Genomic DNA, 27,248 nt, shown 5'->3' with positions numbered 1-27,248 from the left:
TCCTTATCTTGATTTACTTTGCCTAATAGGGATTTGTTTACGTAAACCCCTCTTTTTAGGGCACCTCATCAGCAGGTCTTGAAGTTTTTGCACTTGGAGTTTGGGCATAAATGGTTCATTAATCTAATTATGAGCATAATTACTATAATTGATATCCATTTTCAACTGAATATTTGAGACTGAGACTACTGGGCCCCCATTTAGAATTCCCTGAACTCCACATTCCAGGCCAATCTATGGGCTTCACAAGGTGTCACAAAAAGATACTCTGCCTCCCCCCCCAAAAAAAATCTGGAAACAAAGAAACTGGTTTTTTTAGGTTAATATACACTTTATGTCTTTGCGTTACTTCCTAAAAGGCTGAGATGTACCTCTTCATCTGTGATAAACAACTAAAATACCTCTTCCTAAAGCATAATAATGGCCTGTAAGCAAAGGGATGAATGCAAATACCCACTTAACATTAAACTTTCCTTTTAAAAAGAGCAAAAGGAGAAAAAAAAATCTTTTTAACGGTTATTTCTTCAGGTAAACACCACCTTAAGCGATCTCCTTTCTCCCCCCCCCCCTCCAAATTTTGCTCAGTGTAAAAACCAGTGACTATGAAAGATCCTTAAGAAAAAATAAAAAATAAAAAAGTCCCATGCTTTCCTCTTGTCTTGAGAAGAGACAGGAGTCTCCATTAGGAATTATTGGGAATATTCTTACAGGGGCTGCAGGCACTTGCTTTAAAACCGGTGACATTGTTTGTATGGTTTTTTAAAAAAAAAAATTGTATCTAGTCCATCTTTCTTTTCTTTCTTTTTTCTTTCTTTCTTTTAAACAAGTAGAACACCACCCTCTTACCCCCACCAAGCCCCACCACCAAATGGCTTGTACAATTGAGACCTGTCCTTGGTCCATTGAATTAAGACCCTAACAGAGCCAGCTGTGCTGGGATTCAAACTAATGACCGCAGACACAGAAGGACACTGTGGCAGCTGGTAGTTCTTTTCTCCCTGCCTCTTTAGTTCAGATTGTATGTGGGCAGCCTCTTCGCTCTCAGTTGTATTGTGTTTGCTTACAGTTTATACTCGGATGTATTGTAGACTTTCTCAGTACTTCATTTGCTAATTTCCTGTTCATTTTCCTCATAGGGCCATTGCTGTTTTCTACTTTACAGCATTTGCATGCCCAGGCAGCACTTGTTCACACATTTCATAATGTTTAAATGCCCTCTGCTTATAGGTAGTATCGCCCTCCCACCCCTGATTTGCATGTCTTTAGCACTCCAATTGCCCTCTTCCCTCGGCATTTGTCACCCCCGTCTTTCCTCTTTCCCCGGGTATCCTGGCTATTAATACATTTTCTCTGGAGGGTTATGAGAATAGGGGGGAGGAGCTGTGGTGTGCTGCGAGGAGGGAGGGAGTGGGTTGGGAGCGTGTGTGTGTGTGGGGGGGGGGGGAGTCGGGGTGTGTGTGTGTGGGGGGAGGTCACGTCTTGATGATTGTCATGCAAACGACCTGACGGAGAATGTGGGAGCTCTCGGCGTCTTCGGTGGGGCAGCGAGGGAGGCTGTTTATTTATTTTTAATCTTTTTCCTCGTGCAGCTCGCTGGAATGACTTTCTTTATTTTAGTTGTAACAGTTGGAGGATAATGCTAAGGAAGACGCTGCCTGGGAATTCGCCGTCTGTGGAGATGCGCCCCAGAGAGGAATAAAGCAGTCCTCACCTTGCTCTCCCCACCCGGACCCACTTTCCCCTCCCGCCTCGGCCCCCACCCCAGCACCACCATCACCCCCTTCCCTCCCCCCCACCTCCCCCCCTTTCCCACCCAGGTGTCGGACCAGGCGGTCCCCACTTCCACCCTGCACCCCTTCTTCCCCCCCTGCACCATGAACACCAATGTCTGCGTGGAGCCCGGGCCGAGCCCGGAGGCCCCGGGCTTGCCCAAGGAGAGCCACCTGCCCGAGGGGGCCCTCAACAGCCTTGTGGATTACAACTCGGAGATGGAGCGCTACCGCTCCTTCGCCACCTCCTTCTACAAGACCAACGGGGGCGCCTTCCCGCAGGCGGCCAAGATCGCGCGCATCACCACCCCCATCTTCCCCAGCAGCGCCGCCGCCGCCGCGGCCGCCGCGCGCATCGGCATGTCCCCCTGGAACTGCGACAACGCGGCCACCGCCGCCGCCGCCACCGCCATGCTCTGGGGCAGCGGCGGGGGCGGGGGCGGCGGCGGGGGCGGCGGCGGCGGCGGCGGCGGCGGGGGCGGCGGGGGCGGCGGCGGGGGCGGCAGGAAATCCTCCTCCGCCGCCGCCTCCTCCTCCGCCTCCTCCTCGGCGATCCTCCCCGCGGGCGGCGGCGGCGGCGGCGGCGGCGGCGGCGGCGGCGGCGGCAGGACCAGCATGCACCACCGAAACGACTCCCAGAGGCTGGGGAAAGCTGGCTGCCCGCCAGAGCCGTCGTTGCAAATGGCAAATACTAATTTCCTCTCCACCTTATCCCCTGAACACTGCAGACCTTTGGCGGGGGAATGCATGAACAAGCTCAAATGCGGCGCTGCTGAAGCAGAGATAATGAATCTCCCCGAGCGCGTGGGGACTTTTTCCGCTATCCCGGCTTTAGGGGGCATCTCATTACCTCCAGGGGTCATCGTCATGACAGCCCTTCACTCCCCCGCAGCAGCCTCAGCAGCCGTCACAGACAGTGCGTTTCAAATTGCCAATCTGGCAGACTGCCCGCAGAATCATTCCTCCTCCTCCTCGTCCTCCTCCGGGGGAGCTAGCGGAGCCAACCCGGCCAAGAAGAAGAGGAAAAGGTGTGGGGTCTGCGTGCCCTGCAAGAGGCTCATCAACTGTGGCGTCTGCAGCAGTTGCAGGAACCGCAAAACGGGACACCAGATCTGCAAATTTAGAAAATGTGAAGAGCTAAAGAAAAAACCTGGCACTTCGCTAGAGGTCAGAGGAGATGATTTCTTGTTTCCCAGTCTCCCCCCCTCCCTCCTCACTCCCCTCTCTTCTCCCCTTCAGGGCTTCTTGTCTGGCTTGAAGATGCAGTACCCCTTTCCCGAAGCTTCATTCAGGCTGTAAGATACAGTTGCAGGTGGTTGCGAGGGCACGGCCTCCCCTCCACCCTCCCCAGCTGCACTTCGCGTGGAACTGGCCTCCAGATGGGGGGTGCGCCCCTCCTTTTTATCTGCGGTGGTAAACTGATGTAATTGGTCTAAAAAATCAGAAGTTTCACATTCAGAATGCTCAGAAATGCCCCTTGGCGGTTTAATATACCTCCTCCCCCTTAGTATTAGTTTTAAAAGCATCTCTGCCCAAAGGATTGGACACATCACATTTCATATACTTTTATTGGCTAAGAGAGACTTATTAGTGGCTCAGTTATAACAGTGAGGACACCATTCGTGGCACAGGACCCTATGTTTCCATTAACACACACACACACACACACACACACACAGTAATCTTGGAAGCTGAAATAAATGGATTCAAAAGGGTGTTCCACCCCCTTCTAGAATAGTTTTTCTCTTCACCATGATAAAAATGTTTCTGTTTCCCATTTTCTGCATATCTGGTATTTTTTGAGAAAGCAGGAGTAATACAGAAAAGCTGAACGCCATGTGCAATTTTTAAGGGGATGTGTCTTAGAATCGAGGAACAAAATTAGTTCATTTCGGGCAGGTGATGATCATTTTATTTAAGAATTGTTTTTGCATAGTTTCACAAGCAGATGATTACTAAAATTTGGTTACCAAAGAATATTTCCTTTGAGCTCTGCGTTTGACAAAGTAACCATTTTGTGATCACAAAATTGTTCTATAAACCAAGCACAGTTTTGATTGATCCCCTAGATGGTCAATCATAGTTTCTTTTTCCTATATGTCCTTAAAACAATGTACCGATTATCACTAAAGTAATTGTTAAATTAGACTTTTTAATTGTGTTAAATGCAAAGTGATGTGTCTGGTGGAAATTTCATATGGTTAACGTGATCAAAACAAAAAGGGGAAAAAATGTACCATCATAGGTGAATGAATTTAGTGGTATGTTTAGCAAAGATATGTGAACAAGTAATCATATGTAGTCCCTTGATAACATTTACAGAGTAGATGACAGGATGTTCATATAAACTTGAGAATGTAGGTGGTGGATTTAGGATATGGGAATCTTCTATGGGCTGGATTATAGAGTGAGACTGGCTCTCACAAGTTATCATCAAGAGGGGCACTTGCACATTCTTTTTAAAAATTGTGAGCACTACTTAAAGGAGTTGTCTTCATGAAGGACTGGTCTTTAAAAGGATAAGAAAGAAGAGTTAAAGAATTTTGTTGCAGGTTTGAACACATAAATGAGATACAGATTTTTTAAAGTTTTATTAGTATACAAAGCAAATGGCATTTTGGGATCCAGGAAAAAAAAACAGTACTATATTGATATCATTATTGATTATCATCAGTTCCATCAAAATATTACATGTATTCCTCTTTGTAAGAAAACCCATCTCTTTGTCGAAAGTTCGACTTTACTCCAGGGTGGCTTACTACATTTCCATTGGCAGCCCTGCTTAAACAAAGATAATAGCAATTATAAAAATGCAGGTCCATGTATTTTGTTAGGTGGCAAAAACTTGTTTATAGTTTTTGAATTCTGCTTTCTAGATTAAGTTATTGTAATTTACCTTTAGGTCTCTAAGGCCCATAGGAAATTAAAATTCTGTTCATACTAAAATTTCCTGTGAATACCCAGTTGTTAAGGACTAGATGGCATCTATTTTTCCTCTAGAACTATAGTATCTAGAGTTACAGATTTCATGTTGCTGGTAGGCCACGTCTTTAGCTAAACCCATGGCACTGCCTGCATCCCACTTTAGCGTATATGTTGGGTAGGACCACTGAGTAATTCTGATTTATTTAGTAAATAACCACTCTGAAGGAGCTTAGCGTGGATACCAATAGGTTTTCTGCACAACTTTCTATACTGATTTATCAGTCTAGACAAACTTCATAAATTTCCCGTTTTTTCCTTCTTTGGATAGTTTTCCCACAAACTTGTGATGTTTAAATTCTTTAGACATTTTGATCTCATATGACCCTGTAGTATTTCCTTTTTTTTTTTTTTTAATCCGAGTGCATAAAGGTTTTGTTGATCTTCAGAAAATGGAGTGTAGGTAAGAAAGGGAAACAAATTTCTCTCTTTGTAGAGCTCTCTGACGATGTTTTCCTAACTATAGTACCCCTTCCTACCAGAGAATGGGTCATGGCTCAAGGCTAAGATTGTCAGTGGAGTGTTACTTGGCAGGAAGAAAAAGTTTGAGGGGGGAGCTGTTTTGTTTCATTTTTTTTTAATTGGCTAAGATTCTAGCTAGATTATTTTAAAAAGGCAGTGGCAGCCTTAAGCACATGTGTATCCACACAGTTTTGGCTGTAGGGAAGCAGCTGGATGCATGTCAGAGTGACGGGGTTTACATGACTGAACCAAAGCTGGAACACTGTTTGCTGGTCGGTGAAAAGTCCCCTGCTGACCTGCCTCCCTCTCTAATTTGGTTCCTGTAAGTTATCATCATCTGTGGAGATGTTTTAGAGATTGGATAGACTCCCTCACTGAGGATAATGATTTGAGGATTCATTATGGATATTACCTGTGGACTTCAGGTTTAAGTTCAGGAGCTAATATTTGTTGGCTTTAAATTATGGACACCAATGAATATTTGGATCGTAATCACTAGTTACATTCTTATTTATCATTTCAAACCTCATGTGTCCTTCTTCCCTTTGACTTATTCTCATCCCAAAGGCTGGAGGCTTAATCAGATTTTCAGGGTGAGTAAACTGAAATTAAGACAGACTCACATGGATGTGTTGGGATTCTTGCCCACATTTTTTTTTTTTTTTTGAAGCCTCCCCTCTGGCAGTCCTTTTAAAACAGGCTTACTTATTTTCAAATTTTCCTGCTTAGTCTCATGTTAAGAGCATCTTAATGCCTTGGAAATATGTTTATAAAATCACCCCCCTGGTAATATTCCATGAGATAACAGTACACATAAAACAAATTTAGTTTTTCTGTGATACTGTGCACTGCGTATTTGCATGTAACACTGTTCATTTAGTCATTTTTACTACATTAAAAAACTCACTAATTATTCAAAGCAGTTATTACAAATACTGCATGACCTTTCTGCAAAAAAACTTATCTTAAAAACTTGCATCCTAAATGATCAATATTAAGTGGAGAGATTTTAATAAACATGTGATTATGCATTATGATAATAAGTTACATAAAGGCAGTTTGTCTCATGCAAAGGTAATCAATCCTTCAGTTTTCATATTCACAGCAGTTACATTTCTGATATGAAGATCTAACTTTTAAAAATATCCCCACCCGATATGGCTCAAGGGATAGAATCATCCCACGGGCAACCCCAGCCTCTTAGTCTCTGAACATTGTTCAGGTGACATGATTGATCTCTGTGGGACAGCATTAGAGACCACACAGATCTGGTTTCTCTCCCATTAGCTGATTTATGGAATTACATTAGTAAGCAGCACCTCAGGAGGTTTCCCTGCCCCCACCCTTGGCTCTCGGCTCTAAGTTACACACTGCCATCACAAGCTGGAGGAGGGCCTTGAAAAGGATACCCTATAGTGAAGAGACTGTAGTGAAGAGAAAACTGGAGCCTCAAGAGAACGGACAATTTTAATTTCTTTCTTTTCTTTTCACACTTTTCTCTCATTTAAAATATTTATCTATTGAATATACAGGCCAACAAGTTAGGTTGATCTTCTAAGGGGTTTGGTGGAAAACACCCAAATATTGCCCCAAACTTGATAACTTGATTTCTTGAAGACTATTTTAGGTTTTAAGTTCTTAGCTATTGAGTTCTAAGACCCCACCACCACACAAAGGGCAATCGTAAAATTCTGGACGAAGCATTGTCTTCAGGGAAGATGATACTTGCTTCCTGAAGAAATTTATTTGTAGACTGTATGTAAAATAGGTGTGTCCTTCAAACTCAGAATCCATATAGTTAAATAATGAAACCAGTCAATAATTGAAAATGTTATAAGTTTTTGAAGTTAGGTGACTTAAAAAAATGTATTGGTAAACACAGATGTTTCATATCTTAAATTGAAACATCCACCAGTTTGTCATTTTATATCATGAAAGAATGAGTTCTCAAATTTTAGTAAAATCGACAACATGCCACTATAAAAATGTAAATTTTTGTTTCATTCTCAAAATGCAAATATGACTATCAAAGGGAAAGAGGAAAGTTCTCAATCAATTCAAACAAAATGATAGTACATTAACACTAGAGTGTAATAAAGAGCTAATGTAGGAAAAAAGCTCCTGAATTTCATAAACGATAAGAAAAAACTTCAGAAAAGTTTAGCCTTGACTAAAGCCAAGTAGATTTGCTGTCAAGGCATCAAACTGTAATACAAGTCCAGCGAGACTTTCCTTCTATCACTAGATCTAATACAAAGTAGTCAAAGAAAGTTGTTTTATTTAAAAGGACCATACATTTGTAATACTTCCTAAATGAAAATACTACCCCCACCCATGCAAATATCATGTAAATTATAAGAAATCTTTTACATGGCAATTAAGAGTAGTAAAATAAAAGTAATTAAAATCCATATATAAGTTATCCTCTAAGAATATTTGAAATTCAACTGTCATGAAACAAAATACAAACGAATAAGCAATCAGAAAACCAGTCAGAACAAATCAACAGTAACAACTTTTAGACTAATAAGATAAAAATATCATACATTTTAAATGAGAATAAAAAGTTATCTAATGATTAAGAAAATAAACATTACTTGATTTTTAGACTTTTTGCTGAATTGATGATTGAAGTACTGCTGCCTACCTTGGTTAGTCCCTTGTTTTCCTTAGTGAACAGTTAGGGGTTTTGTATAGTCAGCCTTACAGGTTGGCAAATACAGAACAAATTAATAAACTAGTCTCTAAGACTGTAACTGGAAAGAAGTGGAAGCAGGGTGGGCATTTCATCTCCATTGGCTCTAGTTTGGCAGGTTGGAGACTGAAGATCTATTGGGGAGGGGGGGGCAGGGTTGTGAACCTGGTATATTCTTTCTGGATACACAAGTAAAACATACAATTATTTAATTTGGTAAAAAAAAGTGTTTTAAAAAACTCTCTTGAAGTTGTTGATGCTTAGAATTGTTCGAACTCACTTGGTTAGATTGTCTGAATACATTTTTCATTTTTACCAGAAAACAGCTCACTTTTAAATTTTGCTTTGAAAAAGCATAATAAAATGTCCCACTATCCAGTAAATTTCATGAGAGTGGATATGCTTACCATTTTTTACATGTATTTTTCCTTACATTTTACAAAATGTTAAACTAATGTATTCATCACATAAAAATATCTAATCAAATTAAGAGGTTAAATTCAATATTTATTGAAAGGAAGGCCCACATAAATATCTAAGTTGGATAAAAGACTACTTCTCTTTTAGTTTTCCTTTATTTTAAGTTAATCTTTAAAAAGCAAAAATGAACCCAAAATAATGGTAAATTTTTTCATTTGTATGTGTGATTTTCAGTCACTGAGTAAAATGTAGATAATCTTGGTTGGGGATGTAGAACACCCCAGAAAATACCACTTTCTACAAAAATTTATTTTCAAGAATATTTTTTGTTGTAATCAGTGTATATTTTGAAGATTCTGCAGATGCATTGATTTTGTTCGTTGTGTTGCGGGGCTTCTGCTCATTCTTAACAGTTTTTCATCTGACATTATCCTATTGTCCTTAAGAGTTTCAAAATATTTGGGGCAGGGGCACAGGGATGGTTTATCCTTCAGTCATATCTTGTTCCATCACATACAAACACCTGTCCTGATATTGAATTATTCTGCACGGTAATCGAAAAGCCTCCCTCCATTCAGCATCATATGTTTTCTGTTGTTTATTGAGTTATGTTGCACCATACTTCAGATGCGACAGCCATTTAATAATGTTGAAGACTTAGCTCTGCAGGGGCTAAAAGGATCCCAGCAGGCTTGTTAACTTCTACTCTAAAACATTATGAGAAATATTTTTTTCCTCTGTGAAACTTCGGGGCTTTCTCTTAATTTATTTTAACAGCATAAGAATCCAAAGCCAGGTATGAGAGTGAGCCTGTTAAATTTTTCTGTTTTTCTTTTTCTTGATATTTAATGCACTTATCTCCCATTACATTTCTTAAAAACAAATGGCAAAGCAAAAATTACTTTTTCAAAGAAGTAATACTAAAAAATGTATTTCTTTGGCTGATATAAAACCAAATATAAATTGTATTAGGAAAGCATACTGTTAGTTTCTCGGCTTTTCACTTCTTTTATAGTTAAAAATTATATTTGGGCCATATGGCCACATTTAGATGATAGGTTATGGGAAGAGCCAATAGTATCAGGTAACTTACAGTTGAAATTAGCCACATCAGTGTAACTTCTCTGAAGCTTGTTTCCTCATCTGTAGAATGGGGATAATAGTATCCAGTAGCTTACAACTTTTTTTTTTTTAAGATTTTATTTATTTATTCATGATAGACATAGAGAGAGAGAGAGAAGCAGAGACACAGGCAGAGGGAGAAGCAGGCTCCATGCAGGGAGGCCTGATGCGGGACTGGATCCCTGGACTCCAGGATCACGCCCTAGGCTGAAGGCAGGCACTAAACCGCTGAGCCACCCAGGGATCCCAAGCTTACAACTTTTTGATGCTGTATATAGGTTAGTGTACTTTGCGTAATAAAAAATGCTGTATAAGTTTTCATTCCTATGTTAAAGTCCTCAGTGAAAAGTAGAGACTGAGATAGCCAGCTATGTTTACAGATAATTCCGTACATCAACATGTTGCTTATAGTTTTCAGAAATTAAAGCCCAGGTTGACTATGTTATGGCTTGTGTTTTCTGAATTTTTGCTTTAATCATCCACTTCACCAAACATCTGGCTTGATTTCACTTGGAAAGAGATAAACCTGATAAACAAGTTTTCCTTGTTCTTGCGTCTCAAATGCCTAGGAGAACACAAATAACCTAGTCAATTCCATCTGTGTGGTGAGCCAGGTTAAATAAATCAGTGCTCTTCTTCCTTACCAAAGGCACACCACTGCCATTAATTTCTATAACTTTTGAGAGAGGGAGAGAGAGACTGACCTTAACACAATGCCTTTGTTTGGCTACTATTTTCTTTATTTGGACAGACACAGTTGGGAGCTATACTAAGTGTGAATTAATTTAAGAAAATCATTGGAAGAAAGAAGAAAGAAATGGCTAAATACTTGTGAATTCTAGTTGGAGGACATGTTTAATTAATATTGGAAAATTTTAGAGTTACTTTTGTTTTGGGAGATAGTTGTGTGGGGGAATAAAACAAGTGGATACACGTTTTGAGATACAAAGTAAAGTATACAGAACTTTCTTTTTTTCCTGTTTAATGAGGAGAAAGTATTTATGAAATGAAGAGAGTCATGAACAATAATAGAAAAGGCTGATGGTTTTTTGGGAGAAAACAGTGATAAGCCCTAAAAGACTTGGAATGCTAATCCAGAAAGCATTAAAAACTGAGGAAGGAATATTCAAGTCAGGATACAATCCAGTATCTAGAAGGAACTTTGTCAAGACAGGATATGGATGTCTGCTTTCCTTCAGCAGTTATAGAAGTTTTGCGGAGAGTGGAAACTATAAAAAGAGGGAAGATAATATTTTTATGACTTCACTCAATATATTTGGTTTGAGAGTCAGAGCTAAAGCTCAAGTTCAGTGGAGTGGCAGCTGAATCAGAGACAGGGAAAACAGATTGTGTTATAGCTGATGTTATTATTTTTACTTATGTCTTTGAAACATTTGGTAGAATAATTCCAAAGTGTAACTAAAAGAGAATGCTTCCAAGATGGGTGGAAAATGGGATCCCATTTGGATCTCCTCTGTATCTAAATTCATACTTTAGAGGACATTCTGGAGAATGTGCACAAGTGTCAAACTGGGGAAAACTCTGCTGAAAGTGCTGTTTCTTGCTCCAGGACTTAAAGAAACAAAAACCTGGATTGGTAGAATCAAAAGGATAGAGATGTAGGGTGGCAAGGGGGGAAAGGGACATGTTTATAGATCACAAAGACTCATTGGCATTTCTGTGCATTTCAGCCAATTTGGCAAATTCCAGAGAAGATATATTTGCTCCAAACCCTTACAGATTGAAAAGAGATGAAATACGTTTTAAAAGAAAGATAGACTATAAATTTAATTGTGTGGAAATGATGATTATGGGTGCTGGTGAATCAGTGGCAGGAAAGTAATTGTCTCTGCTGGGGAAAGATTGGTCTATGGGAAGTGTTCTCACGTGTAGGTTAAATGAGTTAAAACCAGTGATGGTTTTAATGGAATCAAGAATAAGGAAAAGAACTAAAATTCTCAGTTGTATGTAGATGGATGAGAAGTGAGAAGATGTGGGATCTTCTAGTAAACATTAAATACTTTGTGTGTCCTAATTTTCACCCGTGAAAAATAAAATCGAGAACATCGGCCTTTTCTGTCAAAGGAAATACATATTGGATCTTTTATGTAAGGCTGCTATATAGAGTTACATTCATTACGAAGTGGAGTGGTTTTTGGATTTTCCTCATGTGATTCTCTTCACATGAGTGTGTTATTTCTGTGGCGTGGAGCTGTGTTTTTCAAACTGCAGGTGACAGAACATTAGTGGTCCATGTGTTGGCTTGCCATGAGGATTTTTAAAAAGTAGAACAGAACAGAGTGGAACATAAAATATATGATTGCAGTACATATAGTAAGAGTACATATTGTTAAACTTCTGTTTCAGTTTGTATGTATACATAAATGTATGTGTATGCATGTACTAGGCTGCTATGTAAAATGTATTTCTAAGTGTTGGTTGCAGTCAAAAAAGTTTGAAAAACACTAGTTTAGTGACAGCACCAACACCATTGAACAAGTCTGTAGTGAGGAAAGAAATTATATTTGTAAATGGAACAATGGTAACAAGATAAAGAGTAAAATTTAAATGTATTTCTATCAATAGCGTGTTTTTACTTCTCCTAGGCAGGTCTCTACCTCTGCTGTATATTCATGAATCCATGGTATGTTACTGAGCACATAGTAAGCCCTTGATCAATTCAATCCAATTTGATAGATCTTTAGGTAGGAACTATTATTTTCTAAGATTTGTGGTTAAGTGCTGTGGATGTGGATATACAATACACATATGTTTACACAAACAGAGACAGACACTTGTTTAAGGAACTTAAACTTTTCATTTCTGCCTTTTGCAACACCTACCTAAATCTCTAACTCTGCATCTTAGTCCTTCATCCAAGATACTTAGTTCTCTGCTTACATTTTTAACTTTCAGTCCAAGAAGTGGACACATTTAAAATAAAATAATTGAATCAAAACAATATAATTGCTCTGTAAACAATCTCATACCTTGGGATTCCTTGATGCATCCTTGGCTTAGTTCTTCCTCAGGCCTAGGTAAGAAATACAGATTACTATTTGTGATCTCTACCTGGTTTCCTCAGGTGGTTGTATGGTATAGAATTAAATTTTCTATTAATAGAATTTTTCGAGGATTAAGAAAAAAAAGGATACTTGCTTTGTATATTTGAACATACTACTGAGACTCTACAGTATGATTTGTTATTTCAAGTATATTTTACAGAGTAGTGGAAATCGTTGTTTGACCTGAATAAGAAAGAAGGAAGGGAGGGAGACAGGAAAGGTAGGCAAAATATAGTGTTACAGATACAAGGGAAACCAGAAAGGAGCACATTGGTAGAAAGGATTGTCATGTGCAAGGTCATCCTCTTGAGTCTGGTTTAAGTAAGAAATTGGTAGAAACAGTTAATGTCTCAAAATTTTTGGCAAGATGCCATGAGTCTGGGCTTAGACCCACTAGAACTTTTCAACATCGTTTCTTTTAATTTACCATAGCGGAAAAAATAGTTTCACAGAAACTAGTTTTTTTCCCCCACCTTGTCATTTCTCTTTAAGAGTAATTCACTCAGGTCTGCAGTCAGAAACATGGAAAAGCCAAGGTGAGAAAAAGAATGCTCCAGATTAGCGATGGTGTTTAGAGAGGTGAAGGCTATCCTATAAACAACCAATTGGTCAAAGATATCTGTAATTTTTAAGTGGTTATATAGAGAATTTCCTAGAAAATACAAAATGCGCATACAGAAAAGACTCCAAAAAAAGTGGAAGAAAGAATATTAATCACTACATCTTATAAATTCTGTGTTTGAAAAAAAGTTAGGCTTATTAATTGACTCTGCTAGATAGTTTATTTTGTGAAGGTGTATATGTTTGCACAAAGATACTCATAGAAAAAGAAGTAGTATATCGAAATCCTCTGAGGAGAAATTTAAATCTGAATATTTAAGGACTTGCTCTAGCACAAGATATGCTGATATCATGGTAGTACAGAATGCTTATATATCCTCTTAATGAGGGAAATTAGTCAATATATTTCGAAAGAGCTAGGTAACATGTGATAACTTGATAAAGTTTAAATTATAATAATTGTTAATTTTATTACTTAAAGAGAAAAAAGGAGAACAAAAACTCAGAATGATTGTGAATTTAAGCATTTGGTTTGATGACAATTACAATTATTAAAAAAATTTTAAAGAAATACTCCAAAAGCTACGTGTTATTTTCAGAAGTATAGTTCTAACCAAGTACATTATTTTGATGATGATGACTGAAATATTTGGAATTTACTCTAAATTCTTATAAGTCATTTATGGACATAAAACATGCTTTGGTTTCTTTGGGTCTATCGAAGTGGTTGGAATGTCATAGAGGATTCTGAACCAAATGAAGTACAGTGAGTACATCCAAGTTGCTAAGGAACTTAGCCTAAGAGAAAAATTTTTATTAAAGTTATTTTCACTTTTTATATAATATAAAAAAAGAATATTTCTCAAATTTTCAATCTATAATATTTCAAAAAGCTGTATTTTGAATTTTTTATAGAGGTTTGGTGTAACTATTGTATTTCATTTGAATACATGTTAGAGACTGTCCAAATCAAAGCTTTAATAATTTTAAAACATCACCTCATAATATTTTTTGAGTGACCTCCCATTTCCTCACATTTTACAAGAATTTCTTCTTCTTTTCAGTAAACGAACAAAACAGTTCAACTGTCTGCTTTGAAATTAATGAAAATTTTCAAAATTGTACAACTTTATCACAAAAAGAATGCTGGCGTTTTTCAGTAGCTGATTAGCAGTGATCTCACCTAAAGGCATTGTTGCATTAAGCAGGATTAGTCGAGTGACTTCCAGGGGAGATAGAATTATCTAACTTTTGTCTCTGCTGGATAGATAGATGGGGATAGGTAGGTAGCAGATTGATTAACATTCATCTATCATATAACCGTATATATTTGTGTGTATATATATATATATTCATAAATGAAATATAAACATGGAACATATAAATAGAATTGACTCTGTTCTAATCATTCTTGACAGTATTGATGTTATTAATCTAATTTTTGCTTTTTAATGTCAATTTTACCTTTAATTGCCTTCCATATTCCCTCTAAGAACCTTTAACATAGGGTTAAAAGTACTGTATAAAATAATCTTTCAAAAAATGCCTTTTTAATTGGTGGGTCATTGAACAATTTTCCTCTTTCTGCTTACCCTGGTATTATCCTATTACAGTTTATTTTTATATGTCCAAGAACATTTCAAGTTCTAAGCGACTCATTTATAATACAATAAATTTACTTATTTGTTAGACTGATTTGATTTGAAGTGTTTTTACCAAAATTACTTGAAATATAATCCTACATAGCATTAATCACGAGACTTGCCTAAATAAAGTAAGTTGCATTAGATACTAGGGCCAAAGTGGGCACCTTTTTTGGTCACTTTTGGACGAGTGTAAATCATGGTGATAAGTTGTTACTTTCCTTCCTACCAACCCATGCCTACCCATTAGACACATAAATTCTCCTTTAGACTACTGTTTTCCTAACTGGTTCTACTAGCACATTGCTTGGTTTAGCATCTGTTCAACATAATATATAAACCCATCTTTCCATCTACAAAAGTTACCTAGATTTACTTCTCAAGTCATGCTATCAGAGCCTAAAGCCATGCTATCACAGTGGTGATGGTGAGGGTGGTGGTGTTTGTGTAGGAGGGGGAGGAAGAGGAGGAGCTGTCAATATTTGCAAAGCAGAAGGAGTAGCAGGAGCAGCAGGCTACAGAGGATGGATACGAATGAAAAAGCCATTGCTAGTTCTTCCCCAGTAATCAGAGAAATCCTGGCCATAAACGTCGATTTGAAAACGAAAAAAGTAGAGTTCTTATAATCATATTTAAGGCCTCCAAAAAATCGGGTTGTAAGTTACGCATTTACCTCTTTGGTACTTTCTCTCTTTTAGGGAGTGGTCTAATATTCCAGTTACTGGTAATATTGATGTTTTTAGTTTACATTTGGATAATGGCCAAAATAAAATGTGAGTGTACAGATACTTATACAGTTATATGATAAATGAATCTGAATTATGAGAAGACTAATCTGATACATATCACATATGTAATATATATTGCACATATATATCATACATATGATATAATATTACATAATATATATGACATATATATTACGGTAGGACAGAAAAAGAAAGGTGTAACCTAAGAAGTAGAAACTGTTTACTTATATTAGTTTATATATTTTTAATTGAGGCATTATTATTAAAATATAAAGTTTTTGGTTATAAAACAGTAAATTATGGGACTGTGAGATTATCACATATCATAAATTAATTGTTCTTTCAGATTCACTGACCTATGCCATACTTGTGCTTGCTAATAATTCTAGTAAAGTTAGTGAATTACTGGTCTATGGTTTCTGAAATATATTAATTATAAACAGGATATAAAAAATATTTCTGCTAAAAATATTTTAGAATGTCTCTAACATTTCTTAGGTATTATTTTAGATCATAATTAATTATCCAAAGATTTGTATTAATATACGTGTGAATTCACATTCACAATATTGTATGTATAATACAATTTTTCATTTCTTCAAGTAGTTTTTGAAATTTTGTCAGTAAAAAAATTGAGAACCTATATAACTTGATGTTTCAGCATTCTTTGTGAATCAAAACAGGAAAAAAAGTAATTTTCTTCCTCCCTCAGGAATCCTTTACTTCTGTTCATGCAGAATACTCCAGAGTTTTAAAGTTTTATATGAAGCCAAAACAAAATATGATCAAATATCTAAAGGCAAACAGTGGTACTTACTATTATCTCTTGTCATACTCTTGTAATTTCTGTTGCAAACTTACAGTGATTTATTAAGGTTTTCAAGTTCTAGTGTGAAAAGGTCAGTCAAATGCTGTGAGGTGTTCCAATTTCAAAGTCTTAGGTGGTTGGAGCCTAAGAAACTTATAGGGGACTCCTCACAGGAAGACAGTATTCAAGAAGAGTTTAAAAGAGGCTGTACTGGCTAACTACAGTTTGATATTGCTTTACTTTGGATTAGAAAAAGCACACTTCACATCATTACATATGAGAATCAGAAAATAATTAGATGACTTCCATTTCTTTAATTAATAATAAATAAGAAAGCAGGAAACTATTTTTGATTAGTTTAAGAATAATTGTAGCCCAAAATACTGACTCCAGCTTGGAAATCATTGTATTAGAAGCATCCTGTTTCACAATAGAATTCCGAAGGCTTTTTTGGATTAGAAAGTATATGAAGAAATATTGGAAACCTGCATTTAACTTTAGTTACAGAATTTTCTAATGTCATAATTATTATCTCAATTTAGATAGCTTTATGCATTCTGAAGCAAATTTCAGCATTGAGTTCTCTTTAATTTGCCCTTTGAAGGTTCATGAGTGGCTTTACTAAAATGATGAGTTTTGTTCGTGCCACACTTTATATGTTGTATCTAAAAATGAATAGCCATTCCCACATATCTCTATGTAGAGGGAAGTGTGGATATCCCATTTGCAGCTTTCAGAAGATGAATTTTTATTAGAATTTTTATTAGATTTGCCATATTTTAAACAAGAGTATGTAGATGCATGCTCAACCTGAAGATACCACAGTTCATGTGACTGCTCAGCAGACACCAAAAAAGAAAAATACTCAAATTCTTTAGGTGGCAGCCTTGGGGATTTTTACTTATTTTAGATTGTTTAATTATTTCTTCACTGCTGATTTAACAAAAATTAAGCTTAAATATACCTCTGCTGGAGACATACTAATAACTTTTTGTGTTCATTTTTTTAAAGTATATGTAAGCTGTACTTGGGCTTGGATTATATCATTCATAGTCTGTATCTTACACAAAATTCTTATATATCTTATACAAGGAATTACCATTGCTTTCTAAAATTATTTAAGGGGGAAACAGCTCATTAGTTTAGGGTCTTCAGTATGTGGCTCTGGCTTTCGTAGGACTGAATACTCTGGAACACCATGCTTTATAGTAATAGGGGAAGGAGAACGGAGGGCCGCAGGTTTCTCCCCAGGCCTCCTGGGAGCAGGCTGCTGTATGTCAGCGTGTGCACCTGGATGAGCAGTGAAGGCTGCCTTAAACAATGCTGCTCAACTCCATTCTATTCTTTACCTCCCCACCCCCTTCTCTTCCTGGGGAATCTGGCTTTCCTGTCACTCAGGATAACAATTTCCTGCAAGCATCATGGAGATCCAGAAAGTCACTGTAATCTCATCAAAAGTGTGATTCCCCAGCTGGGACTGTTGAATTTATATAACCCTAAGGGAGCTGGTCAGGGTGCTTAATCCTCCCCGTTGGTGTGCTGAGATCCCACACCATTTGAAGTAAAAGTCTTCTAACGAAGATGACCTCATTAGTTGACAGAATTAGAGAAGATAGGTCCCCAAATTAGTACAGACTTAATCAAAAACCTATTTTTTAATCAATCTTTTATGTATTCATACGGTTTATTCAAACACCTATGATTTAACTAATATTTCATGTATGAAAGCAAACAGTGTTGCTTTGCCCATCTTGGCCAAAGAGAACTCAATCCAGGCGTAAAGTAAATTTCCACTGAGCCCAAGTGAAAATTGGGCAGGAGGTCAGGCATACATCTTCTGCTTTTTGTGGCCTAGGGGCACTAAGGAGTTTTGTCACTTTTTTAACCCTGAAATAAAATTTAGAGCAACCTCACTTCAAGCTTCTGGTGCATGCCTTGAAAACTTGTTCCAGTTAATGCACTAGTGGTATTCTTGTTTTCTCACACATTTTAGGTGGTTTCCCAACAAATCACTTTTAGGCTTCATAACCTCAAAATTCTTAATTTGAGGGATAAGTAATTTTTAAAAGATGCTTCCTTGCTTATCTTCACCCTTCCTGTGTATCAGTGGATTGTCTCTATCTTTGTAGATGGAGATACTACTGGTCTCAATGTATGCATAATAATATGCACACATCACAGTGCTATATTTTGTGACAGGTTGTATTAGTAAAGAAAACTAGCTCTCTGCTTTTCTCATATTTGCATTATCTAATTAATTTTTGGTGCTAACAAGCATTGAGAAATGATTATGTTTCTCCTCACAACCATGACCTTTGATCTCAGGTGACATTTGATGAAGCTTGCTTTTTCTAAATATTGCGAATAAAATTGGGTAATGGAAAGGGGCACAGGAAGAGCAAAGAATTGGAAAAGATATTTCAAAATGTATCCAAGACATAAGGAGTTCACCTCATTTAAAAAATGTACTCCATACATTTTTCTGTTTATCTTCATAAACATATATGTTTATCAAGATACAAGATTATCTAAGTATATACTTACAGTCTTGTTTCCAGTTGGCATCTGAAAGTAAATTGGCATCTCTATGTCATATTCTATACATGTAAATGTGAATATATATGAATATATATGCACATGTTTATTTTTCATATGTGAATCTGTAATTGCATGGATATGTTTGGATCTAACTTATCTTGTTAAAAATGACTACATTTATATAAGTATGCATACTTATATAAAATTTATTCTTAGTTGGCATCAGGCAGCAAGCTTAGCATCTGGTATAAACGTCTAAGTTTTCATTTACTGCTTGTGTGTGTGTGTGTGTGTGTGTGTAAAGTGTGAATATTAGAATGAATATGTTTCTTATTACTTCATATAATTCCCTTAATAATGACTAAATAAAAGTAAGGAGCATATACAATTATATTTATCATTCAAAAGTCAATTTTGGAAAGTGGTAGAGGGTTTTTTCTCATCAACCAAATCAATTGATGGGGATTCAGGTATGCAGCTGGAGAGAAGAAAACATTATACCCTGAGGAGTAAGGAGTAAAATATTAAAAGTGCTATTTATATGGAAATAATGTACTTTCTTGTTTGAGTTTTTAGATAATATTTCACAAGTTAAATATTTTTGTATATACATTATACAAACTTGCATTAGAGTCATTAGTTTGGGGTACCTGGCTGCCTGGGAGAGCATGAGACTCTTGATCTTAGGGTCATGAGTTACAGCCTCACGTTGGGAGTGGAGTTTATTTTTAAAAAATCATTAGTTTGAAAAAAAATCATTAGTTTGTTCTTACACATTCATTTTGAAATTTATTGTGTTGACTGTGAGGACAAGTTTTTAAAAATTCTTTATAGTGCAAGTAGTGAAAAGTGGCTTTGCTTTCCAAAATTTTTTTTTCATTTAAATTTCAAGATGACATTATTACAGTAGGACTTTTTCAACCAAATAAATCAAATGTGAGAAAGTAAATAAAAGCTAGCCTCAATTATTAAAGAGTACTTAGAGTAGAATTTTTCATGTATTTTCTGAAATATGAAATTCAAGTGCCATTAACACCATCTTAAGATTTGTTTACAAGAAGTGCGTGTGCGCACGTGTGTGTATGTTCATGTTTGTACCTACTCAATAATTTGGTAACATTCAACATACCAATTTATATACATATTCTTAGCAGCCATCTTGTATTCTACACAGGATTGTTGGACTGTCTAAGAAATAAAATCAACTCTCTTTCGTTTGCTCCTGTAGGAAAATGTAGCTTATTGTTTCTTATGTACCTTCAATATGTTCTCATGTGATCCTGTTTTTTAAAGAACAGTATAGTATAATGAATTACTGTAATATTAATATAGAGAGGAAAATTCAATACTTTAACCTTTTTTCTGAAAAAAAAAAAAAAAAGGCCCACCGTAACTTTAAGTTTTTTGTTAAAAGGATGGCTTTTACTTTTGGTGCTAACTTTTTACTCCTTTGGAAAACTATAGTCTTTTTATGGTACAAAAGGATAGTTATGCTCCACTGAGTATCATTGGCTAGTATAAGTTTGTCTCATATATATAACATTAATTTGTTGAAAATGCAGACTTTAAAATAGTGGCATATGTTGTCAATATAGTTTTCATTTGATTATTTGCAGGAATGTTTAGCATGAGCGGTTGTTAAATGATAGAATTAATATCAATGTAATATTTCTTGTTGTCCTATAGTAAATGAAATTCCCCAGAGTAAAGAAATTACTTCACTGAATTTCCTAAATATCAACCTTATATAGGATGCATATGTATGCAGCAGATACAGACTTTCTGGCTGGACTTCCTACTATTGGCTAATAGTTTGAACCTCCCTCTATAATCTAATGGCTATCCATGTTCTAGTCTGTGTTTCCTGTATTTCTTAGACTAACGTTTTGAGCATTATATTCAGTAAATTAGCATTAAAGTCAATATTCCAATTTTTGTAATGTTCTAAGGCTGAACATTTTTTTTATTAAATGTTGAAATATACAAGTCATTATGTTGTGTATTGCTGACTAAAAATATTGCTGAAGTGTAAAGGAGAAAAAATCTAATTTTATATTGGCATAGAAAGAAAGCTTAACTTGTTTTCTTGCTCTTTTTTTATAGAGAACACCTGTTCCCAGCGCTGAAGCATTCCGATGGTTCTTTTAAAGCAGTAGTATATCTTATTTTCAAGGCATTTGGAAGTGAAGGGCAAACTAATGTCTTGTTTTAAGAAACTGCTTAGTCCACCACTGAAGAAAATATCCAGATACTATTTTCATTTTATGTATAGGGGTTTCTTCCAAAAAAAAAAAAGGAAAAGAAAAGAAAAAAGACATATAAAAATAATCTGGGAGCTTGGGGAATTGGCCAGTCTATTTACTTTCAATACACTGATTCTTTCTTTGATGTAATTTAGCTCTACTAGTGAAGTTGTTGTCTATTTTGAAAGTGGCTGTAAAAAATAAGTTTGGGTAAACCCCTGCTGTAAAATCATGTATCTTTGCAAAGTACATATCTATACTTCATTTTCAAATATATGTGTTTCAGTACTGTAAACTGTACAGATAGCAGCTTGTATTTTGTGTGTTTAGACACAAGGAGACAATCATGTCTGAGCATCTATGGAGATTAACAGTTTGTACACAACAGTATGGTTCTGCGAGTTAAATCTGGAGCAATAAATTTTAGCTTTAAATATTTTTTGCCAGTTGTTTCTAGAAGCAGCAACAGCAGTGGCATGTTTTGCCATGCATCTTTCCGTAGAGACTTGATGCCAAGTTTTACAAGACTAAAAGATTACGATGCATCCAGCAATTACCTTCAGTTGTATTGTTATAAGAGGGGAAGATGTTATGAAAGTTTCAATTAATCTTTTGAGCACTATATTAGAGTAGTGGTTATGCACTTGCATTGCTTACAAACGAGCTGTACAGAAGGGTATACCTCCCAAATACTTAGTGTAGTTGACTTGTCTTGGGTTGCACTGTAAGGCGGAGTACTCAGAGTAGTTGGAACATGCAGAATCAGTTGTATAAATTAAAAAAAATACCAGTGTTTTCTAGGATACAGAGAAAAGTATCATATCTTAGGGGGAGAAATTCATGACTGACTTTTTTTTTTTTTCTCAGCCCAATATAGGGTGTATGTTTTTTGTTTGTTTATATTTTGCTCTCTTTTTTTGGTAGGAAAAAGAAACAATAAAATGTACCCAAATGTTATAATACCATGTATGATATGAAATGGGTAGTTTGTTTTAAAATTTGAATACATAAAGACCTCCTGCATTGAGGCATGACTAGATATATTTTTAAGTTAAAAAAATTAAGCACATTCATAAAAGTGAGGCTTTTAAATCTCTTTTTATCTTCCTTTCTCATAGCCTCCCAGTTAGACCAGTGGCCTTCCCCTATGCCCCCAGTGTAATGTTCCATTACTCCCGTTCCTATTTTGTCACCTGATACTTTCATTCCTGAAAAGGCAGGGCCACATTCTGTGGGATTCCATAAGTGCAAACAGCTCCAAACACAAAGGAGCTAATGCTTCATAGGATCTGTGCTACCTTTTCATGTAGGATTTGGTTTTCTAATGGCAGGCAATATTCCTAAGGCTGTCCCAATAATATAGATATTGTGATGACATTATACCTAGGAAGTTTATAACTTTTACTTTTTCTTGCCAGATTACAAAGACAATTTTCATCTTCAAGAATAAAATAGAGTTTAGCAAAAATACATGGAGTATTGAAGTTGCCATGTTACTGTAACTTTTGTTCTTTATCCATTAGCCAGCTGTTTTAGCCTGTGATATCCATTAGTCTGCCGAAAAATGTTAGCAAGATGGATCATGCAAAGAAAAATAACTTAAGAAGAGAAAGGGTGATGAAAAGGACTGTAAAGTTTTAGAAAGACTAGCAGATTAATACATTTAAAAGGCTAGTTGTAGTTGTGAATGGGAAATAATATGACAGATTTTTAAAAACATGGAAGGAGCACTTCATTATCAGTACGGGTGGGAGGGGTGGAGAAGGTACCTGCAAAAATGCCAGTGTGTAAAGCAAGTGACTGAACCTGGCTAGAATATGAACGCAAGACCTCCAGGTACAGTCAAGTGGGCTTTTTAAGGAAAATTTATTATATATTACACCTATCCATGTTTAAAGAAGATCATTAAATAATTGCAAGCTAAAATGTGCTGTATGTTAATTCTGAGATAGCTTTCTACTTGATGTATATTCCTCTGAGAGTTTCTATTTAGAATTTCTGTTTCTGCTCTGGGACCAATGAGAACTATATGAGTTCTTTCTTGTCCATTTTTATTTGATTTTACTTATTTTTAAAGCCAATTTGCTAATTAATTACAAGTAAGTGAAAACTTACTTTCACATTTGAATGGTAAGTTTGCCTTGCTTTTTGGAAAATGGTGATTGTTACTACAGAATTGAAACAAACGTCTATTCAGACTGCATAAGGCATACAATAACATGTAAAGATCTCATGACAGTGTACTGAGAGTCTAATATACATGCCAGTATCGCATGTCTTGATGTGTTTTTGTTTGTTTTCTTAAAGAACTAATGAATCTGTATATTGTAAAATGTGTTTTACATGCCAATTCAATTTTTTTAATGAAAGAAAATCTGTTGATTATTGAAATGGAAAAGTGCAGCTTTTCTTTAATTTGCTTATGTTTTCATTCTTAATATTGTTCTTTTACACCACCCTTTTTATGTTTTTGGTAAAATTCTATTTACATAATGTAGGGTACAAATAATGTTCTCATTGGTATGTTGAAGAAAGATGTTACTCTTGGCCTCCTTCTTGTTCTCTTCCCCTGAAGACCATACACTGAGAACTTGTAAAACAGACCATTATAACCCTGAGGGCATGATTTAAAGGATTACATTTTTCATGATTCTACAATACCAATGAAATGTAACTTTTGAAAATTCTTCACTGTATATTTCATATTTGATACCAAGAAAACTTGGAAGATAGCAATCAGAATATAGATGGTGGTGGACTATACAGCTTAAAAGTTGCATATCAGAGAAGCCAAATTAAAAACTTTGTAAAAGAGGTTGACATACACAAGACTCTTACCTTCTCTAAGTGTTGACAAGGAGATGCCACATTCTGTTAGCAGTTGAGGAGAGCTGGAAAATATACAGGGTGTTGGTATGAAGTACAATGAACCAATTTCCTTGTCAGCTGTCACTCAAAACCCTAACCATTAGAAGAACCTCATAAAGCAAACCTCCCTCTTTTCAGGCCTTCAAACCAAAGTGGCTTTCTGATGGATTTTGCCTGCCTGTGTAGAAGTGGAGGCATATTTAAAATGAGAAACGTATCCATCCTTAGGAGAGAAAACAGGTAATAGTCTTTCTCCAGTGTAAGAGTATATAAAAACATCTCCTGGTTGCTTAATCCCCAACACCCAGCTTCCTTCTTCTAAACACATTTATAGGGAGCAAGAGATGGTGGGCTTCCCATGAATTACTATTAAGCAATCACTAACAGAAAGGAATATTCCCTTCCTTTCATTTAGAATCCCTGGCATGTAAGTTGTACAATTAATGCTAAAGCATATAAAGTCTTTAAGCTGATAGTATCTGTAATCAAATAATGAAAAAAGAGGAAAGCAGTTAAATGAACACACTATTCAGGGTCAAATATATTCAGCAAAAAGCCGTAGTGGGTCTTTGATCATGGTTAGATTCACAGTGATATCAAACAGTTGGTTCTCATGTAACAGCTAAATGTTTCAGATTTTGTTTTTATTAAATTTGGCAGTTTCACACTGAGATCTGTATTCCTAGTGAATAAAAGACAGCTACTATGTGAGGAGGGATTCCATTTTCACAATGGCAAGGAAGTCAGATATTTCAGGAACATGGGCCACAAAATGTACTCCTTTCACAGCGTTCTCCTATTCTGAACTGTGCAGTCATCTATTAAATTTTCTAATAGATATTTGTGTAAGGTGTATGTATGCTTGTGCAATTATAAAAAAGCAGTTTTGGAAAACAGTGTATTTATTAAAGAAAATTACTTATGGGGCATGTACAAAACTGTAAAAAAAAAAAAAAACTAAAAAAAAAAAAAAACACATTCGATTTGCCCAGTAAAGTTGTTTTTGTGAAATTTCTGTGTTGTTGAATAAAGGACTTTAGTATTCAAAATATCTCTATTTTTCCATGAACAAATTTTTATTTGTGGGAATTGAAGTAATGAACATATGATCTTGAAAATCTAATTTTGTTTATGATAAAGAAAAGCTTATAATTCTACACTTGCCCTTATGTCAGCAGAATGAATACTGTATATAAATCTTTCATAAAATATGCCGGTTTTGTTCATTTTGTTTTTCCTCATAGATTTTGTCTTTCTCATATCTTTAAAGAAAAGAAAAAAAGAAGAACATGGTTCTTTTACATTTCTAAAGGATATATTTTTTGTTGAAAGCTTTAAAAGGTCACCTAAATAGAGGAAGAAGTGAATGTATCCAAACTTTTCTCCTTCCTTCTCCATCCTAAGTGTGCCAGGAGAAAGCATCCCATGAATGCCTTGTGCCATGAATGAAAAGCCCTGGTGGTAATACTGGAAAGCATTGAAGTACATTGAAGAAATGTGCAACACTGGAATTCTATCTTCAGCCACTCCCAGCAATACCCTGAGATTACATTTTTATTGTGTTACTTTTTAAATTATGGAATATTGTGGTCCAGCCATGCTGCTTATTACTTGGTGGTGAATGTGCTTAACCCTTACTTACTTCACTGCTTCTCAGAACAAAGCTCTAAGTTTTTTTTGAAACTACAAGAAATGTAGAATACAATTGTATATCTTGGAAATCTTTAATAAGGTTACAAACACGGAACTTCAAACAATTGAAAGAGTCCATGTCCACAGAAAATAATACCACAGTAGAAGATTTTTAAATAAATTTTATAAATTTCAGGATGTGTTCTCTTAGTATCATGTCACAAATATAAAATATGTTGGCCATGGCAACAGAATTAGATTACATAGTCAGAGAAAGAAGAATCATGGGAGTTCCTGGACCTTCAGCAATTTTTTCAGGTGAGTTGCTGTGCTTCTTTATTATATTGTAGTGTAAGCAACAATAGGGCAAAAGTATAGAATTGGTTTTTCATAAAAAATAATTTTCCTTACTTGAAATCTTCAAGGATACAAATTCTTGGAGGTTAATTTGTAATGATAAGAGAATAATTCAAATTTATTTTTGGTTGATTTCAAACCAAATTTATTTGAAGGAATTCTACACCTTATTTAGACATTGAGCCAGATGATAATTTCATATAGTTCTGCAAAAATCATGAATTTTTTTCAAGTATGTTTATTGGTAAAAGTTTTTATTTGTATGTTTTATGCAGAAGCTATTATCCATTTTATTTCTACTCTTCTACTTTTGTCTCTTTTTAGTGGTGACAAAATGTTTGAAATAAACATAGTGAACACAAATTTAAGGTTTTATTTGCATACATTACAGAAGGAGAGTATTACCTAAGAAATTTATTCTTATTTGGAAATTTTATTTCTAATTATGTATTCTAATATCTTGGCTTAAGATCTGTCTCTGGGTCCTTAGTAATTCAGTTTTTGGCCAATTTTTCAAGTAATATTTCTTATTTTTAAGATATATATATATAATTAAATGTCAACCAAGTTCTTTTTAGTCTAAGTCAATGCTTTGTTTATAATATGGTACTTATAATAAAAATCATTCTGGTTAACAGGTGTTCTAATTTCACAAATTGGAAGGAGTGTACAGACTTCTTTCCCAGATAGTACTTTTAAAAGCTACTCTTATTTAAGTCTTGCATATAAAGCATTTTTAATGTGGGACTGAATTATATTACCTCTTCAGTAGTTAGATGGTAGGAGAATCTGATTGCTTGGTTTGAATTATGATCTTCTGCTATGACTTTTCTGAAAAGTGACCTTCTATCTAAAATTATATGGCTTCAGGAAAACTGCACACGTGGAAGGGAAGGTAGAAATCAATACAATTAAATGGTACTATTTTACATCCGATACCATCATAAAACATATGTAGCTGAAAATTCATATTCATTGTATACTTCAAGAACTTTTCTCATGTTTGCATGAATTGCTTTATGATTTTATTTCTAACTTTTATTGATAAATATTTATAGTTTATCATTTTATTTATAGATATTGAATTAATATGTGGGTGGAGATAGACCAACCTCTGTGTGTGTGTGTGTGTGTGTGTGTGTGTGTTATTGGATTTTAAGTCATGATCCACAGTAGCTAAGGATCAGGGTAGGTTATTAAAATTTTTTCATGGCTAAGATTTGGTCACTGTTGTGCCATTGTAATTGAGTTTGATGACTGACCATCTTAAAATATTTAACCTATTGTCTGGGAATCAAAATTTGGAGAACCTACATGGAATCTTTTGGGCTTTT

At 35.7% G+C, this 27,248-nt stretch overlaps 1 protein-coding gene across 2 annotated transcripts in view; it reads left to right on the top strand.

Annotated features, from left to right (window-relative positions):
* CXXC4 (CXXC finger protein 4) overlaps positions 1 to 24,976 on the top strand; it is a 26,424-nt gene extending 1,448 nt beyond the window's left edge. For both annotated transcript variants that reach the window (XM_077882182.1, XM_077882181.1), the window contains 2 exons: positions 1,618 to 2,936; positions 20,918 to 24,976. In XM_077882182.1, coding sequence (XP_077738308.1) covers positions 1,875 to 2,936; positions 20,918 to 20,962 — 1,107 coding nt within the window. In that variant the 5' untranslated portion in view covers positions 1,618 to 1,874 and the 3' untranslated portion in view covers positions 20,963 to 24,976. The remainder of the gene's footprint in view (positions 1 to 1,617; positions 2,937 to 20,917) is intronic.
* The last annotated feature ends 2,272 nt before the right edge of the window (positions 24,977 to 27,248 follow it).

The sequence above is a fragment of the Canis aureus genome, chromosome 33 (assembly GCF_053574225.1).
Source record: "Canis aureus isolate CA01 chromosome 33, VMU_Caureus_v.1.0, whole genome shotgun sequence".
Lineage (NCBI taxonomy): Eukaryota > Metazoa > Chordata > Mammalia > Carnivora > Canidae > Canis > Canis aureus.
Note: the sequence above shows the minus strand (reverse complement) of the source record. Positions and strands in the feature narration are given on the sequence as shown.